The sequence below is a fragment of the Lates calcarifer genome, linkage group LG19, assembly GCF_001640805.2.
Source record: "Lates calcarifer isolate ASB-BC8 linkage group LG19, TLL_Latcal_v3, whole genome shotgun sequence".
Lineage (NCBI taxonomy): Eukaryota > Metazoa > Chordata > Actinopteri > Centropomidae > Lates > Lates calcarifer.
In genome coordinates, this window is record NC_066851.1 from 9,494,585 (window position 1) to 9,511,320 (window position 16,736).

A 16,736-nucleotide genomic window follows, 5' to 3' on the forward strand; every position below is an offset into this window, starting at 1 on the left:
GCTGATGACTCATCGCTTTTATAGACGATCTTCGGCTGTATTCGCGGCCCGACAGGACTTTGTTTTTCCTGTGTTTCACGTTGCCGCGGCCGATCACGATATCAGAAAGAAAAATATTCCTGCTCAAAGTTAAAGAAAATGTATGCATTTCTGTGGCTGTGTGCTAAAATAGTAGCTGCAGTCGCTGCGTCATGGAATAAAGTGGTTTTGAGATTCAAGTTATGTTGATTTATTGTTGTTGACAGCAATAATTACATTATATGAAAATATCATACCCAATTTAAATTCAACTTGGAGTGCAGAGTCTATCTAATCATCTGTTCTCACTTATAATCAAGCAAAACCACATGGTGTGTGTGGATGTTGCATATTAGACCAACGGAAATACGTTTCACAGAAGCATATTGCTCGCCAGATGGCGCTCTAGTTCCAATTTATGGTATTGATGAGTTCGCACAAGTTACATTTCAAAAGTAAGTGCAACTTCAATGATGCCACGATGTCTGTTATAGTAAGCATAAATCATCATCATAAATTAATTCCAGCATTTCTGCAATATGTAATCTTCACACATCTGCATACATTTGAATGACTGTATAACAACGTCACTCTAAAAACATGAGTACAGTTAATTTTACAAATAAAAAGGTGCTTATATTAGGTGTAGGTGGGTTATCCTCTATTACACTGCTCCTCTGTAAGTAGGATTTCATGTTATGAAAGGCTTGTAGTCAACAGGCTGAACCTGTTCCTGAGTGCTTTAACCTCTGTCACACTAAAGCTCACCCACCCTCATGTAAAGAAACCTGCTCTTTCACTGAACCATGGCACCAGTTTCTTCCCCCAACCCCCATGAATCAGCAGTGTATTGGAAGCTATTGAAAGGCATATAAAAAGGTAACACCTACTTGAACGTTATATTGTATTTAATCTGGAGTGAAGTTGAAGAAACGCAGGACGTTACACACACTGTGCAACTTTGAGATCAACATTCCTGTGCTGTATATTTCAGTATGTGTTTGATCACATTTGTGTATGCGTGTTTTCTCTTGCACTTACAGCGAGGTAGCGCAGTCAGTGAGGAGAATGTGTGAGGCAGCATCCATCCTGCTGAAATCTCCACAAGCACAACACTTTGAACTCTCGGCCTCCTGCTCTGCTTTTAGCTACTCATGCATTCCTACATCTGTGACAGCAGATTTTTTTTTTTTTCTGTGTAGTTGTTAATAATTAAGTAGTTTATACAATATTCATGAGTACTTTATAATGTGACCTTTATTTGGTAAAGGTATACCAGGTAACAAGAGCATAGCATTGAAAGAGGGAAATTGAAGGTACATGCTGCTGATGTTGAGTTGCAGACACTTCTACATAACTCATATTTCATGTGCATTGAGTCAGTCTACACAAATTCTCCTTTGTATTGTAATTTCTATAGATTGAAAAAGCAAAATAAATTTAGGAACAAGAGCAAATGAGTAATAATGTCTAAGTTTTCATATACTCAGTGTATATATAAATAACTATATTTTGACATAATTCTGTAACAGGAGATATTGTTGCATCTGGTGCAAAGAGGAGAAATGCTTTGGCTTGCAGGCTGTGTGTGAGTGACACTTTCTCCACACAGCAGAACACTACAACACCCAAGGGGGGTGGGGTGGTGGCAGAGCTGCAGCCCCAGCTCTGCGGTGTGTTTTGGGCAGTGCAGCTGGAGTCAGGTGAGGGATGGTTGTCAGGTGAGCGCCACACTGGGCCAAACCTCGGTCTCGCTGTGTGGCACTACGCATTGCAGCTGGCCCGCAGACAGACTGTGAAGCCCTGGCTGTCAACATCTGCTCTAGAGACTGTACCATCTGCCCGAGGGGCCCGGGGGGGTTGAAGCATCTCTCCCCATCTCAGACCAGCTGCGGAGCCCCAGACGTGGACCTGAGCGGTCCTGCGGAGGCAGAGAACATGGGCCAAGACACAGACAGAGCCGCTGAGTGCTGGAACACGTCTCACACACTTAGCCATGTTTTGTCTTTAGGGTGTGATCACAGTGAGGTTTAGATAAACAAAATTCTTGCCCATATTGACTAATTTTTTACTATTTAGTGGCAGAGATTAAAGGTGCACACTACAGATGTAGCAACTGCAACTTAAAACAACTGAAAAGTCACATTTGTTTACATTTTTATATGCTTACTCTAAAACTAACTAGTAAGATGTGGAAAATTCAAACAGATGTGGCAAGTTCTTGTGAATCTAAATTGACCTTGCATAAAAAAACATATATTCAGGAGAAAAACAGGGTGAAAAATAAGAACATGAGGCACAAATAGAGAGACTAGGAACAACATTTGTGGGAAAAATACCATGACTGCACCAGAAGAAGGTGAAAAAAGACGTAAACGTTTAATTTTCAATATGAAAACGCTCTCAATTGCAATTCCTGCTTTAAAAAAAACAGAGAATGTCCCAAGACACAATGATCAAATACTTTAATAAACATGCTATAGCAGCATCATGAGACATTTAAGTTTTCATTTCTATTGTCTTCAGGGAGAGGATTTCACAATCAATTAAAGACCAGTCTACACAGCTCATTGTTAAGACCTTTTATTTCATCAATTTGAAAGAGACAAGTAAAAACAGTGTACAAAGTTTATATTATTTGTTTACTAAAGCTGGTGTCCTCAGTCTCAGGAATATGGGAGGGCAGGTACAAAAAAAAAGTCGAAATAAAAAGTATAAAATGAATTTCCCTATTTTCAGAAGGTGACAGCAAAAGGTGAGTGTGCATAGGAATAAGTAACAATCGGATTGAAAAAAAAACTGAACAAAAAGTTTGCAAACGATCGAAGTGAAAACAAAAGAAATCGAAAAAACCATTACATTCAATAACGTATGATGCATTTTTGAAAAATGATTATCTGTCTTCTTAAAAAATACTGAAGCACTTTTGGAAACCTCCTAGTACACTTTGAAAATAATAATAATAAAAAAAGAGTTTCAGTTCCCATGAGTCTCAGTTTAGCCCCAGCCATGTGTAAAAGGGGACAAATCATTCAAACAAGCACGTCTTGTTCTATGTGTATCCACATTTGAATTTACATTATAAAAAGAAGCTAATTTAGTCTTTACCAACCATAAAGAACAAATAAGAGTCCAAATACAATCATTTTGGGGCAGCAAAGTGCATATCATTGGCACAGTAAAACTCATTTTAGTCAATGCTGGTCTCATATAAATAACTCAGAAGCTTGTGAAGGGACAGAAGCCCCCTAAAGAAGCGAATCTTTGCACGTCTGTGTGTTTTCTCCTGAAGCCCAGTTTGTTTGCAAAGTAATTCCTAAAGAAGTGGATTATGTTAAAAGTGACCTCATTGAGGCTGCAGTGAATGCACCGGGTGGAAAACACCCAATACTGTACTGTACACGGAGGAAAAACCCAGAGGAGAGAGAAGAGTTTCTGACAGGTCAGCGAAGCCTGACCCTGATCAGAGGGAAACGAGGTGTCTGCAGCAGAACATGGAGATATAAAGGCATCAGGAACTATAAGCACTTACTTCAGGGGCCGGTGGGGTGGGGGGGCTATTTATTATCCTGAACAGGAAACTGGGGGTCTCTCAGTGACTCTGATGTGCAAACAGTTACAACACAAATCCACTGCAGGCCTGTATTACCTTAATGATTAATCACTCTGCATTCTTTGCATGTCTGCCATTCCTCACATCAGACTGTATTGCACAATTGATTTATCAGACACATTGTGATAATACAACAGACTGACTGGTTGAAGTTTTGCATCAGGGCAGTAGAAAAGCAATAAAAAAAAAAAATCTCTCCAGAAGATGGCATTTCAGTCTTAGGAGAATCAGCCATGTGTTACAACATGTGAGTATGCAGAAAGATTGACTTTATTTGATACGGTACATTCACTTTTGAAGCCAAAAAACGTCTTGGTCTGAATGTTTTTTTTGTTTTTTTTTCTTTTTTGAATTGTTCAGAAGTCTTATAGAGGAAAAACATGGTTTTAATCACCCACTCAACAACACACACACTCTCTGCTCACATGATGTTTTTGGTCCACAGTATGCCTATTTCTATTTGAAATGGTTGGTTCGTATTTAATTGTATACGATCAATACAAAATGGCCCTTTTCAAAATTTGTCGCAGTGGCCTAATTTGTGCATAACATAACTACATTTCCCTGTTCATTATGGTGTATGGATGCCTGCTCAATATACAACATAACAACCAGGAAATGCAGGGTAGTGTTAACTCTCTCTCTGTGGTCAGTCTTCACAGGCCACACAGAACAACCACAGTTATCTTTGTTTTGTCTTGTATTTCCTCCTTCCTGTTAAAAAAAAAAAAGAAAAACACAACTTTCAGATTGTAAATGTGACATCCAACGACGGCATCTGCAGACAATGCATGCTGGGAGGACGGGGCTGGAGGATGGGCCCCCGGCCTCTTTTTTTTTTTCCTTTCTTTCTTTCTTTCTTTTTCTTTTTCTTCTTGTTTTTTTTTTGAGAGTGCAGTCGGGTGGGGTGGGGTGGAGGTGAGGGGGGAGACAGTGGGACCAGAGGAATGTTTGAGAGTCGTTTAGGCCGTCCCACTGGCAGAGTAGGAGAACTGGGGGAAGTGGGGTCTCCGCTCGCTGTCGAAGGACTCCATACTGTCATCTGGGGACAGAGGGCAGTTAAACAGTTAGTACCAGCAGAGCTTAGGGGTGGGTGACACGACAATATACTATACCATGAGGCAATATACTTTTCCATACCACCTCTACCTTGGTGTCACTGGGTGTATCAGACTGCTGTGAGCAATGTCGCTAATAAATGGTCAGGACTGTTTTGTGGCAAAATTTGATTTTACAGATTTTACGTATGTGATGGTTTCTTAATATGTTTAGTTTACTGCATTACATAAAACAGGCAATTAAGTTTCTAGAAAATTCCTGTATATACTAATATATACTTTGATACTGGATATACAATAACATATAATGTGACAGAGGATTTTAACTACATTGCCTACTCCTAGTAAAAGTAGATATTTAATTATTCCTTGAGCTAGTAGGCACAATGTTCTGTTGTGATATGAGACTAAATATTGTCTTAGGTGTATGTCATAACACTGAGTAAACTCTAGCCTTTTCCTGATTTTACTAGCTGCACTATAGTAACACCAAGAGACACAGTTTTCTTCTTTCTTGTTCAACCTTCTTGTTTTTGCTGAGTGATAAAAACAGTGAATAATTTATCTGCTTGGCCATCATATCCACAGTGCTTATCAGTTCTAAAACTTTCCCTACAACTTTCTTTGGAAAGCACCATTTTTCACCTCAGGATGTCAAAATATATCTTCAAAAATATCATTTTAATTATAATCAATTCAACCCAGTCTAGCTTTTACAATAATTTTTGTCTGTTTTACTGTTTTTCTTATACTGTGTAATGTCTGCAACACACTGGCTGTTATTCATATGCATTTGATGACTTTGTGAGGCGATGATTTTATGGCGCTGGCTCTCCAGGAGAGGGCAGACTGCTCTCAAGGGAGCTACTGAAGAGTTGCCTGCAGAACAGTTTCTTTATTCACATCTATGATAACTAAATGAAAAATATTTGGGAAATACCCAAACTTTCTGTTTAAATGAATTTGTACTCTCATGAACCTGACATTTTGATATAAAATGAAAGTTAAAAGAAACCAAGACAATCATTTTAGGGTTTTTCAAATGACCACAAAGTAATTCAGCGACACTGTAATTAGTAAGCATTTTTTCAGGGATTAGTAATTCAGTAACTCTTGGACAAAATGTAGTCTGCTTTCATCTTGAGTGAACTGAAAGTGTAATATCTCATTTTTAACGAAGTCTCACAGGAGGTGGTGGGAAATTTATCATACAAGTGTTGTGGCAATTCATCCTCACAGTCCTCAGCAGCCATACTGTCACATTCAGAGACACAGCTATGAGGCACCATATCATGATGCAGTGTGATGGTTTGTTGTTGTTTTATATACCATGCAGGACATGTCATAATATGCGTGAGCATGTCTGGTGTGGTGATACCTTGTCCGGGTGGTGTAATTGTGATGGTCTGTGCTGTGAACTCCTCATCAAAATATCGCGTGTCCGTCTCCGAGGTAACCTGGGGCTTAAACGGCGGGACCAGCTGTTGGAGAGGAGAGGAGACACAAACATATCAGCACATCAGCGCCATCAGTCAGTTTGGTAACAGTTGTCGGTCTGATGACAATCTGTATCGTTTCTGGACGGAGGCGCTTCGACTGACATAACTTTATCGATCCCTCCAGGGGATGGCAGCTATTTTGAGTTATGTGTCCTTTCAGTGACAACGATCACAAGAGAATGAGGGAGAAACACGGTAACGTGAACAAATTAGATACTGACCTTCTTTTCATAAACATCTTGCCATTCAATTCCTGCGAAGAACTTGTGCTGCATGATTTCCTTGGCGTCGTCAGGCCCTCCACCTAACCTGAAAGACAAGTACAAAGGGGGAAAATCATTAAAATCTTTGCTCTAAGGTTGCGATTCGCTACAGTACAGGATGTGGCAGAAGGCTCCTCACCTCTGCATTGGGTCTTTCTTGAGAAGACCGGAGAGGAGCGAGCGTGCTTCGGGACCAAGTGTCCGGGGGAAGCGGATGTCTTCCATGAGGATGAGCTCAAACAGCTTCTCGTGGTCCTGGTTGTAGAAGGGCAGTCTGCCGCACATCATCTCGTACATCACCACTCCCAGACCCCACCAGTCCACAGCGCGGCCATAGTCGTTGTCTTCTAGTACCTAGGAGATGAGGAAAGGGGCAACTGTAACTTCTTGCTGAGGGGGGTACAGAATGTGGGTGATATATTCCTCATACAAAAGCAAATACTAAATACAATTTTTGACAGTGTACTCATACAACAAGCTGAAGAAAAGGCTCAGTCCCTTCAGTTTTGTTGTTGCATTATATGGTTCGGCCAAAAAGGTTGTGTTTGTACATCAGAAGGTTGTGACAACAGCAGCTCCTTCGGGCTGAATACACAAACCCTAAAGCAACTAGGTTGCCCCCATCACCCCAACCCACCCCCCACCCCCGACAAAAATCACCTGCTCTCCCCACTGGTTTGGGCTTCTGAGGCAGCCACAGCCAACACTGACTCACATCTCACATTAGGAGCAAGGATAGAGTTTCCCCTGGAGCCCTGCATATTTAATCACCACAGGCCCTTCCACACATACACAAACACATACAGATCAACAAGCAGCAGAGGTGTGGGTCACTTAAATAAGCAAATGTGCGGCAACAAACAGTCTTAAAAACAAACTGCTCGATGAACACAACCAGAGTCGCGGGGAGAGAAATATTTAGTCTTACTATTTCTATAGGATGACTTTTCTTTGCAGTTCTAAATGAGGAAAACTTCTCCAGTGTTGTGCTTACTGAACAGTGCAACTTGTTGCATGACTAATGTGCTGCTGAGCGGAGTTGTTCCAAGGTCTCTGGGGACATGTACTGGATTCTACCTCGCCAGGCGGATGTTGAAGGTGAAATCAAGACAAGGAGAACAGTCTGTTCTCTTAAACCTCCAGCAGTGTGATGCTTGGCAATTCAGACCTAAGAATAGAAGCTTAGGTAAAAAGACATGGGCGTACTAATAGAATTAGATATGGACACAACAGTGCACCGGCTGGGAGAGAGGGTCCCGGAAAACAGATGAACGGATGTGTCCGTAAAAGGTACAAAAAAAACCTACCGCGTGTATGTGAGTGTGTGCACGCGCACGAGGTTGCGCCTGTGTCTGTGGGCACTCGGCCTGGCGCTGCGGTGAGTGGTGAGCATCAAGGAGGAGGACTGGGAGGGCAGGGGGAGTAACGTGAAGCCGGTGTGGGGCTAGGATTACTGGGCCGTCTCTATTTCCAGCGCTGCTGTCGTGTGATTCACACCGTGCGACAGCTGGGCCCGCAGCTGCCCCATATATGTAGAAGAGCGCCACAGCTGTGAAGCTGCCAGGAGCGCAGGAGCCAAGCTCATCCCTCATATACGTAACCAGGACTGCTTGCCTGCCTGCCTGCCTGCCTGGGCCCCAGCCCCGAACTAATACTGTTACACTGCCCCAAAGGAGCACAGATAGAGGGAGGAGAGAGGGAGGAGAGAGAGGATAAAAGCGCAAACACTTGCTGCTGCTCTGAAGCCCTACTCTGTATACAGCACTTTTTTTGCTCACAGAGTTGCACTGCACTGACAGCCATTAATCTTGTAAGCTTGTGAATCCAGATCAGTTTCAGTGGCTGGATTAAACCTGTCCGCATTTTTCTCTGTATATATTCCCTAAAAGCCAATTCCCTCAGCCAATAATGGTTTTCTTCTTGTAACTACTTAATAAAAGTGACAAAGTGAATTTGTCCCACTCCTCACTCCAGAGACAAACTGGTCCAGCTTTTGCAGATTGGGTCTCTCCCTCTCTCTCTCTCTCTCTCCCTCTCTCTCTCTCTCCCCCTCCTCCCGCCCCTTCCCTGCTCTGGGTGGAATATTCCCAGACGTTACAGCATTCCTGTGCAGCACACACAACAAGGTCATTGTTTACTGCAGAACAACCTGTAACACTGCCTGGCCCGCACTCCATAGAGAGGCTCGCCAGCGACCCTGTTGCCATGGCAACGCCCCCTGATGTCTCCCTGCTCTCCGCTGCCGAGGCTGGAGGTGTCATAGACTGTGCTTCTCTGCGGAGGGCTAGGGAAAAGCTCGGGATGAACAGGTGGAGCACTGTGAGGAATTTTTATATTTTAACATGTATAAAGATTTATAGAGGTAGAGAAAATTAACTGCTTTTTTATGTTTGTCCAGGTGTGACAAGGTAAATATTTAGATGCTAGGCCAGCCCAGGCCTTTGCCCTCGTGGCCTGGTGCTGATGGCTGACTGATGAAAAGTACAGGTATATGTTCCAATGAGGCAGCTTGAAGCACTGTGGGATAGCGTGCTCACACCGGCTCTGGTCCTACCCGGGTCAGGTGAGGCATCCCAGGGCAGCAGTAGGAGCTGGTGCCACACAACAGCTGTAACCAATGTCTTTATTTATTTATTTTTTTTCCAGGGGCGGAAGCTCACATTTCCTGAGGCACTGCCAGCAAATTACCCCCTCCTCCTCCTCCTCCCCCAACCAGAAAATTCCGTATGGAGGCTAAAAACAACGATACGGCAACTGTGTCAACATGGACACCCTTCTCCCGGAAAACATTTTTATGGCAACAGGCAAGGGGCTAGCACAAACAGTCACACACAAACGTACACACCGCCCATGTTCACAATGAAATATCGGGTTACACAGCCCCACTCTACCACTTGTCATACCTGCACGCAACAGAGAGTAGCCACACCCCTCCCCATACAGCAAATATGAGAGCTGACTGCCCTGCCCTGGGCACACAGCACACTCATTAACTTGACTTCAGCTGGAGATTAGAAAGACATTTTGGGACAGCTGGCCTTTCTTCCACATGCTTCTCATCCACTGGGGTCCAACAACACATGCTGCATTTTTGTTTGGAATCTACTCATGTCACGCATGATAGGTCTTATATTCATTATCAGGCTCCACATCATTCTTAGTCTTTATCTACTCCAATCACATATGATCTCACTGGGATTTGTTTACTTTTAGCAAGTACCACTAAAGCCAACAAATCTCTGAGCTATCAGTGCATACATCTTATCAAAACAGAGGGAAAACCTGAATAAATGAGTGGAGAAACATACAGGGCTCGAGGAGGAGGATGAAAATGATGGTGTTCATCCCTCAGGTAGAGTTCCAGTGATTCTTTAAAGCTGCTCCAGTGGCTCATGGTACCCAACTTTCTTTTAATTTGGCACTGATCTGTACATGCCTACAGGAAACTGACTCTGATGCAAGAAGGGAATATATCATAGTTTGAAGAAGAGGAAAAAAACCCAGTTTTGTTGTTACCTCAGGTGCAAGGTACTCTGGCGTCCCACAGAAAGTTTTCATGGTGGCACCATCTTTGATCCCCTCCTTACACAGGCCAAAGTCTGTGATCTTAATGTGTCCGTCTTTGTCCAGCATGAGGTTTTCCAGCTGAAGAAAACAGGAAGAAGAAAGATATCAGATGATGATAATGAAATGAGTCAGGGTTCAGGGGAGGTGAAGGCATGATTAATTTGTAAATGTACAAAGACACAGGCTTCAGACATTAGTTATGTTTCCAGCAAATATCAAAATAAAATATGAATCATTGCCTATAACCTAATTTTTTCATATGAGTCCATCTGTTTTTCTTCATTATCTGTGGTTATCTGGGCTTTCATGTCTAGAGTGGAGTATAAGCATGTAACAATGAGTGGAACAGTAACACAAATGTTTGTAGAATAAGCAGATGCAAGAATCATATTTGAAAAGCGAGTCTCTATCAGCTCTATCAGCCTTTATTCTATCTTCTCATTTTCAACATGCAAACTTTTCCACCTCAGCCAAGCACAAAAATGTGTTTGCTCTATTTTGGCTTTTTTAAATTTCTATTTTACAGTCAGTTTTATGTACAAATAAATAAATGCGCATAAACACAGGTGGAACAAAAGTACAGGCAAAGTGACCTAACGGCCTAAAAGGATGTGCATCATGCCATGTCATGACTTGAGGCTGTGTGGCCTTTTAATATCAGCTTGTCCTCCCTCTCCGTCTCTCTCTCTCTCCCTCCCTCTCTCTCTCAGTTAAAGTCACCTGGCAGCTGTAGCTCACACGTGGCCAGCAGCGCCCGGCCAGAGTCAGCACATCCTCCAATCCTGCTACCCTGGCATTTTCAGGAGAACCCTAGCAGGCTGGGAGCCTGCCTCATAAACCCAAGGGAAAGAAGGAGGGAAGGAGGGAGGGAGAGAGTGCTGTGCTGACCTGGCTGCTATAGTTTTATCAGCTGGAAGTAGTAGGCCCACAGATGCCACTGCAATACTGATAACCCCCTATAGCCCTCCTAAATCCACACATGTCCTATCAGTCTGCAGCATCCACCTCTGATCTCATCTTCAGTGTATGAGAGATTTATATTGAAAAAGAAGCAGCTAAAACCACAAAACTTCTTTACTGACATTTAGTGCACTGCCAGCTTGTAACGTGACGTCATTCACGCACAAATATGACCCACTGTGAACGCTGCATGCGTGCTATAATGGGAGGCCATGGCGATCTGTTCAAAGAGGACTGGTGGCTATTTCTGTCAAACTGCAGTAAGCGTATGGACTGAGCCTGCCTCCAGCTGCAGTGAGGTCTGGAGACTGATCTGGGGGAGGCAGATCAATAAGCCCTGGCCACTGCCACTGCTCTGGATGGAGGCAAGCCCTATTTATATCCTGCCAGGGGAGAAATGAAGGGAAGGGGGCAGAGGAGGGGGAGGAGAAGAAGAAGACGGAGGAGAGGAAAGAGGCTGACAGCAAGGATGACAGAAAGTGAGGATGTGTTTCCCCTTCCTACCTTTAGATCTCGATAGACCACGTTTCTTTCAGCATGAAGGTAGTCCAGCGCTGACACTATCTCTGCACCGTAGAACCGTGCCCGCTCCTCTGAGAATACCCGGTCCCTTGACAGATGGAAGAAAAGCTGAAGAGAAAGAGGGGAGATTGACAATAAGGAAGCAGAGGACAAACAAAGTGTTGAGAGTTGGTAAGTCTAGTGAAAATAGGAACAATGACACTGTTAAAGATCAAGAGTTGCTGAGACCCACAGGTGCAGATTTAGTTATGGTAAAATGGCTTACCTCACCGCCATTTGCATACTCCATGACAAAGCACAGGCGGTCATATGTCTGGAAAGAGTATTTCAGTCCCTACAGACAGAAAAAAAACAACGCTCAAAGCAGAACTTGATGTTTCCAGCTAAGTCAAGAGGAAGCTGGCATTTAAACAGCTGATTGTAAGATGAAACATCACAACACACACACTGTAGTTTTGCACCTTTAGCTACCATTTCAACACAACTGTGTAATGATAAGAGAATTAGGAAGTGTATCCAGTGTATGTATCTGTTGTTTTTCTCTGTAATCTTATAGATAAGAGTACGTCTAGACTGCTCTATATTACGTCTTGATATTCTGTTGTATTGCTATATAAATTTGACTTGATTGACTGTATCCACTGTGCTGAGGCTTTAACAACTGCTGTGTGGCAAACATTGGTCCAATTCATTGCACTAAGCACATCGTATTATGTGTTGCCGCCACCCACCACTTAGACTTAACATTTTGGAGGAGCTTTTCAATACAACACACCTCAGAAGAGAAAGGGTTAACAGATAAAAAAGTCCAGTGTTGCTATAAAAAAGCCCTAACTCGACTGCAGCCTTTGTAAGAACAGCTCTTGTCGACATTCCTGGTGAAAATGCCCCCTTTTTTTCTGAATGGGTGCTGCTGGGTTGGAGTGAAGGGGCTCCCGAGCATTTCTGTGAGTTAAAATAAGGTTTGGTTTAGGTATAAGGATGGGCTCCTTACTGTCAAGAACGGATGCTTTGAATTCTGGAGGACTCTGTTCTCTGTGAGTGTGTGCGCCACTTCATCCTGGAAAAAAAAAGCCACAAAGAGTGTTTGTACAACTCTCACAACAGCTAACTATCAGTCATAGCTCGAGTAACCTCCACACCACCCCCAGCGTGTTTTCTCCCCTTTACTTGCTCACTGGCATCCACTTACTTTTGCTACGATCACCTCTTTCTTTAGGATCTTCATGGCATAGTAGCGTCCTGTGGCCTTCTCCTTTACCAGGATAACTTTGCCAAAAGTGCCTTTTCCCAGGAGTTTGAGGTATTCAAAGTCGTGCATAGTCTGGAGGGCCAGAGGAGAGAAAGTGGCGTCTGGTTACAAACAGAAGCATTAACAAACTCAAGCTCTAACTAGCCAGGACACACAATCCCACTGACAACAACACAGATGCATTTACGGCACTATTTCACCCACCATGCAATTTCCACTCCTCTAATGGTTTGGCCTATATGTGGTTGTGTCTCAGTTAACCTTTGACCTCGGGCACTATGGAGAATGTTGAAAATGGTTGTGTGAGTGACATCCAATCCAGTGGCCTTGGACCTTTATGTCATGACACATGGGGAGGTTGTGAAACCTGGTGGACATGCTATCTGGTGCTAAGCCACCCACGGCTGATGTTGCGAGAGTAGAAAGTAGTTGGGGAGAGACGATGGAAGGTGGGCTGAAGTGGTGCGAGTGTAAATAAGGCAGGGCAGGGTAGGGTGGAGGAGAAGAGCAGTGGTCAACTTGGAAGACAAGGATACACTCAGGGAAAGGAGGATTAATAAAGGTGGTTGAGTTTAAGGTCAGTTCATGGTACGGAGGACTGAGATGTGTTAACGTGGGGACAACAGAGTGGATACACAGCAAAGTATAGATGGTCCATACCACTTTGTGTCTGGGTTTGGTAAGGTAGACCTCCATGTCCATGGGGTCCGGAGAGGAGTCCATCATCTCCTCCTCTTGTTTCTGCAGGCCTTCAGCCACTGCCTGGATGGCTTTAGTCCATTCTTCCCTGAGGGAGGCACAGGCAGCAGAAAGATTACATCAGCCCATTTACCACCATGCAAGCCCAGCAGCCCAATCACGTAATTGTCTTCTTATCAACAGGAAGGCAATTTCAAGTGTGAGTTCTGCCAATAGCCAGTGGACCTTGTGTGAGTGCATAACAATGATTAAATGTGTATGTCTGAGTGTGTGCCTCCACATGTTAGAAAAACAGAGGTCTTAAACTGCTCAACTGCTTTCTAGGAAAAAAAATCTCTGCATGTAAATGATTTGTGTTTTACTGCTCTGCGAGCCTGAGAGGTGTGTGCTCTTTCGCTTGCCTCTCCTCGGGGGTCTCCACGTGGAAGGTGCGCTCGATGACAGTGGTCCACTGCAGGCAGCGGATGATAAATGTGTTGGGTTTGGGCCGTTCCGTCTTCATCAGCTGGCACTCTGACCACAGCCCGGGAGGGAGGGAGGGGAAGGAGACGGAGAGAAAGGCCAGTGTGTAGGGGAGCAGAGGAGAGAGACAGACCCACAGTTATAGCCATTTATCTTTATCGCCACCCTAACAGACAGTGTCGGCCAATTTGGAGAAGAACAGGTGCACTTTGGAGGAGGGAAACAACTCTGATCCTTAACTTGTCATCCCCTTTCAAACATAACATCTGCTAAAATGGGTTTTAATAATGATTCTAAATCTGTGTCATTCTATTCCTTAGATATAATATCTAAATAAATAAGTCCAATTTACATTTTTTTCTCATTAAAGTTTCGTTTTATCCAAGTATAATGTGTAAACTTTTCTTACTTATTATGGATTTACTATTTTAAAAAATCATTACATTCCTCTTTTACCCCATTTCCTTTCATCCGCACACTTTTCTATGCAAATAATTGTCTTGTAAGCAGTTTGCAAAACAATTACTCACAACAGTCTAATAACTGAATTTAGAAAGCAGAGATTTCCATCTGCACCTCCTTCACATTAACATCTGTTCCCAAATGAAACATGTCAGCAAATATGTCAGAACGTGACACAAAATGGCCTCTGTCTGATAGATGGAGGACGGGGGAAGTGGACCACCACTGAGATCCAACATGGCTCCATCAGGGTGAATATGTAATCCAGCTGCAGCGGCTCCGTCAGCAGCGCCGCGCCATGTGTCCTCTGCGGTGGGGTCGCCGCGGTGACAAAAAACCCAAAGCCACCGAATGATGGAGACAAGAGCCACAGAGCGGGGCCCAGATAAATACTTGAAATCAGGCGGCTAATAACCACGATAACTCAAGAGTGTCGGAGAGGAAACATTTTGTTAAACAAACAGTATGCTGTCTAATTGCTGTGTTCAGTCATCTGCACAGCTTATCACAGCAACTTTCTCTGATGTGAAGATGGAGTGGGCTGGGCTGCTCTGGGCATTTTGTTGTTGTTGTTATTTTCTGTTGCAGCATAAAAACAGAGAGTTTCGGGGAAGGCACATGGAGAATAAGAACGATGTTCGACAGACATCTTGCATACACATTCAGTGGCATAGCTTGCTTTGCCTTGGAGCGGTGCCCCTATTGAAAGAAACTCACGGTGATGCTGCCGAGATGAAACTACAGCCAACTTGCTAATGTTTCTATTCACAATCATTTAAAGTGACATACAATGATAAGGGATACTTGGTTATAATAAAACAAGCGATTCACTTTCATACTTTTACCTCACAGGCACTTGGCATGACTGTTTCTTCCTGTTAGTAATTACTTTTCAGGGTGGATAAAGAGGCTGAGATACAAAATCAAAACAAGTATGTGAGCGTATTTCTTACAACAATGCAAGTAAAAACAAGAAAGCAGAAAACAAAATAAGGGTAAGACAAGCTGCCAAGAAACAGAGGGGAAAAAATGCGGTGGTTTCTCTGAAGCAGATACTCACGTGCTACAGAGAAGTTATTTAAGGGGGTTTCCAGCTGGTCAACATCTTGCGGTCGCTCTTTGTAGCCAATGAATGTACCATCACTCTTCAGGAGAAAATACCTTGGCCTCCAGGTCTTGATGTATTCTCCTGATATGGGAAAAAGATTGAAAAAGGACTGGTGAGTTACAGGAGACACAATTAAACAACTTGTGACACAGTAATGAGAGATTTTCAGGGGGTTTCTGCTCAAAAACAAACCTTAATAGAGAATCTTCACATGTTTTCACATTCTCAAAATGCTGAACAGTGTGTAACTGCTTTGTTTACATTGTGGTTTCATGATTAATGACAAAGCAGTGTTGTCCTTTCTCTTTCTGTTGTAATTCCCAGAGGTTCAACCCATTTCCTGCAATCTAATTGCTATGCTGTTCACTAGTGCTCCCTAAAATGACCATCTTGTCACTGATCTTTCTTTTAGTGTAGGTCAGCTGCAGGACAAATGGCGGTTTTAGTAGGAGTCAGGACCCTTTCCCCCCTGCCCCGTCTGTCCCCTTTCCAGCAGTCACTTGCAATGTAGACTCTCAGGGAACGTTTAAACTGTCTGAAAACCTCCTCCTACCATTTCCTCAAACTGGTGAGTTAAAATTTAGGATCCAAGTTAATGAATGAATGAATGTAGACAAACTGCCTGAAACAGGACTCTACTGATTTAGCACTGTATAATGCAACACTGTTGGACTCAAGATGCACAGTAAAACACTTTCTCCTTGTCAAAATTAGGTGCCTACATTACCCACAATGCAACTCAAACGCAGACAACTCAGTCTGACATTTGTTATGTGGGTAACAGCTAATTTAGCCTCGCACTACTAGCCTCAAGCAAATATGAGGAGTGGGCTACAAAGGTTTGGTAAATTCACTTCTTTCTAGCTCCACAGGCTCAGATGTTTTTTTTCCATCTTAAACCTTTTAGTCTTTAGTCCAGCAATGCTGACTCAAGTGACACCACTTGAGGCAAGTTATCATACTTCTCACAGCTCCCTCTGGCACTATAAATGGCTTTATACTACTTTTTTCACATATGCAGTAGGGTTGGGACCTGTTAACAGACTCTGATGTGTAAAATCAGTGGATTTCTCCTTAAGAATATAGATGCTTTAACTGTAAATGTACTTATCAACCACAACTACTCCCTTGTCTCTTTCCTATCAATCATTTTGTAACACCATCATCATGTTTGCCAAAGCCTCAGTTCGATTTTCCAATAAAACTTTTCCACAATCCCCATTTTCTAGACAACACCCATAACCTCAAGCCAT

The 16,736-nt window shown here is 43.1% G+C and overlaps 1 protein-coding gene across 2 annotated transcripts in view; it reads right to left on the reverse strand.

Moving 5' to 3' along the window:
* Nucleotides 1–2,585: 2,585 nt before the first annotated feature.
* Nucleotides 2,586–16,736, reverse strand: part of akt1 (v-akt murine thymoma viral oncogene homolog 1) — a 31,410-nt gene continuing 17,259 nt past the window's right edge. For both annotated transcript variants that reach the window (XM_018690119.2, XM_018690118.2), the window contains exons 3-14: nucleotides 15,436–15,564; nucleotides 13,853–13,964; nucleotides 13,413–13,539; nucleotides 12,693–12,824; nucleotides 12,495–12,560; nucleotides 11,766–11,834; nucleotides 11,483–11,608; nucleotides 9,968–10,096; nucleotides 6,591–6,805; nucleotides 6,410–6,497; nucleotides 6,068–6,170; nucleotides 2,586–4,673 (exon numbers count right to left, since the gene is read on the reverse strand). In XM_018690119.2, the coding sequence (XP_018545635.1) occupies nucleotides 4,594–4,673; nucleotides 6,068–6,170; nucleotides 6,410–6,497; nucleotides 6,591–6,805; nucleotides 9,968–10,096; nucleotides 11,483–11,608; nucleotides 11,766–11,834; nucleotides 12,495–12,560; nucleotides 12,693–12,824; nucleotides 13,413–13,539; nucleotides 13,853–13,964; nucleotides 15,436–15,564 (1,376 nt within the window). In that variant the 3' untranslated portion in view covers nucleotides 2,586–4,593. The remainder of the gene's footprint in view (nucleotides 4,674–6,067; nucleotides 6,171–6,409; nucleotides 6,498–6,590; nucleotides 6,806–9,967; nucleotides 10,097–11,482; nucleotides 11,609–11,765; nucleotides 11,835–12,494; nucleotides 12,561–12,692; nucleotides 12,825–13,412; nucleotides 13,540–13,852; nucleotides 13,965–15,435; nucleotides 15,565–16,736) is intronic.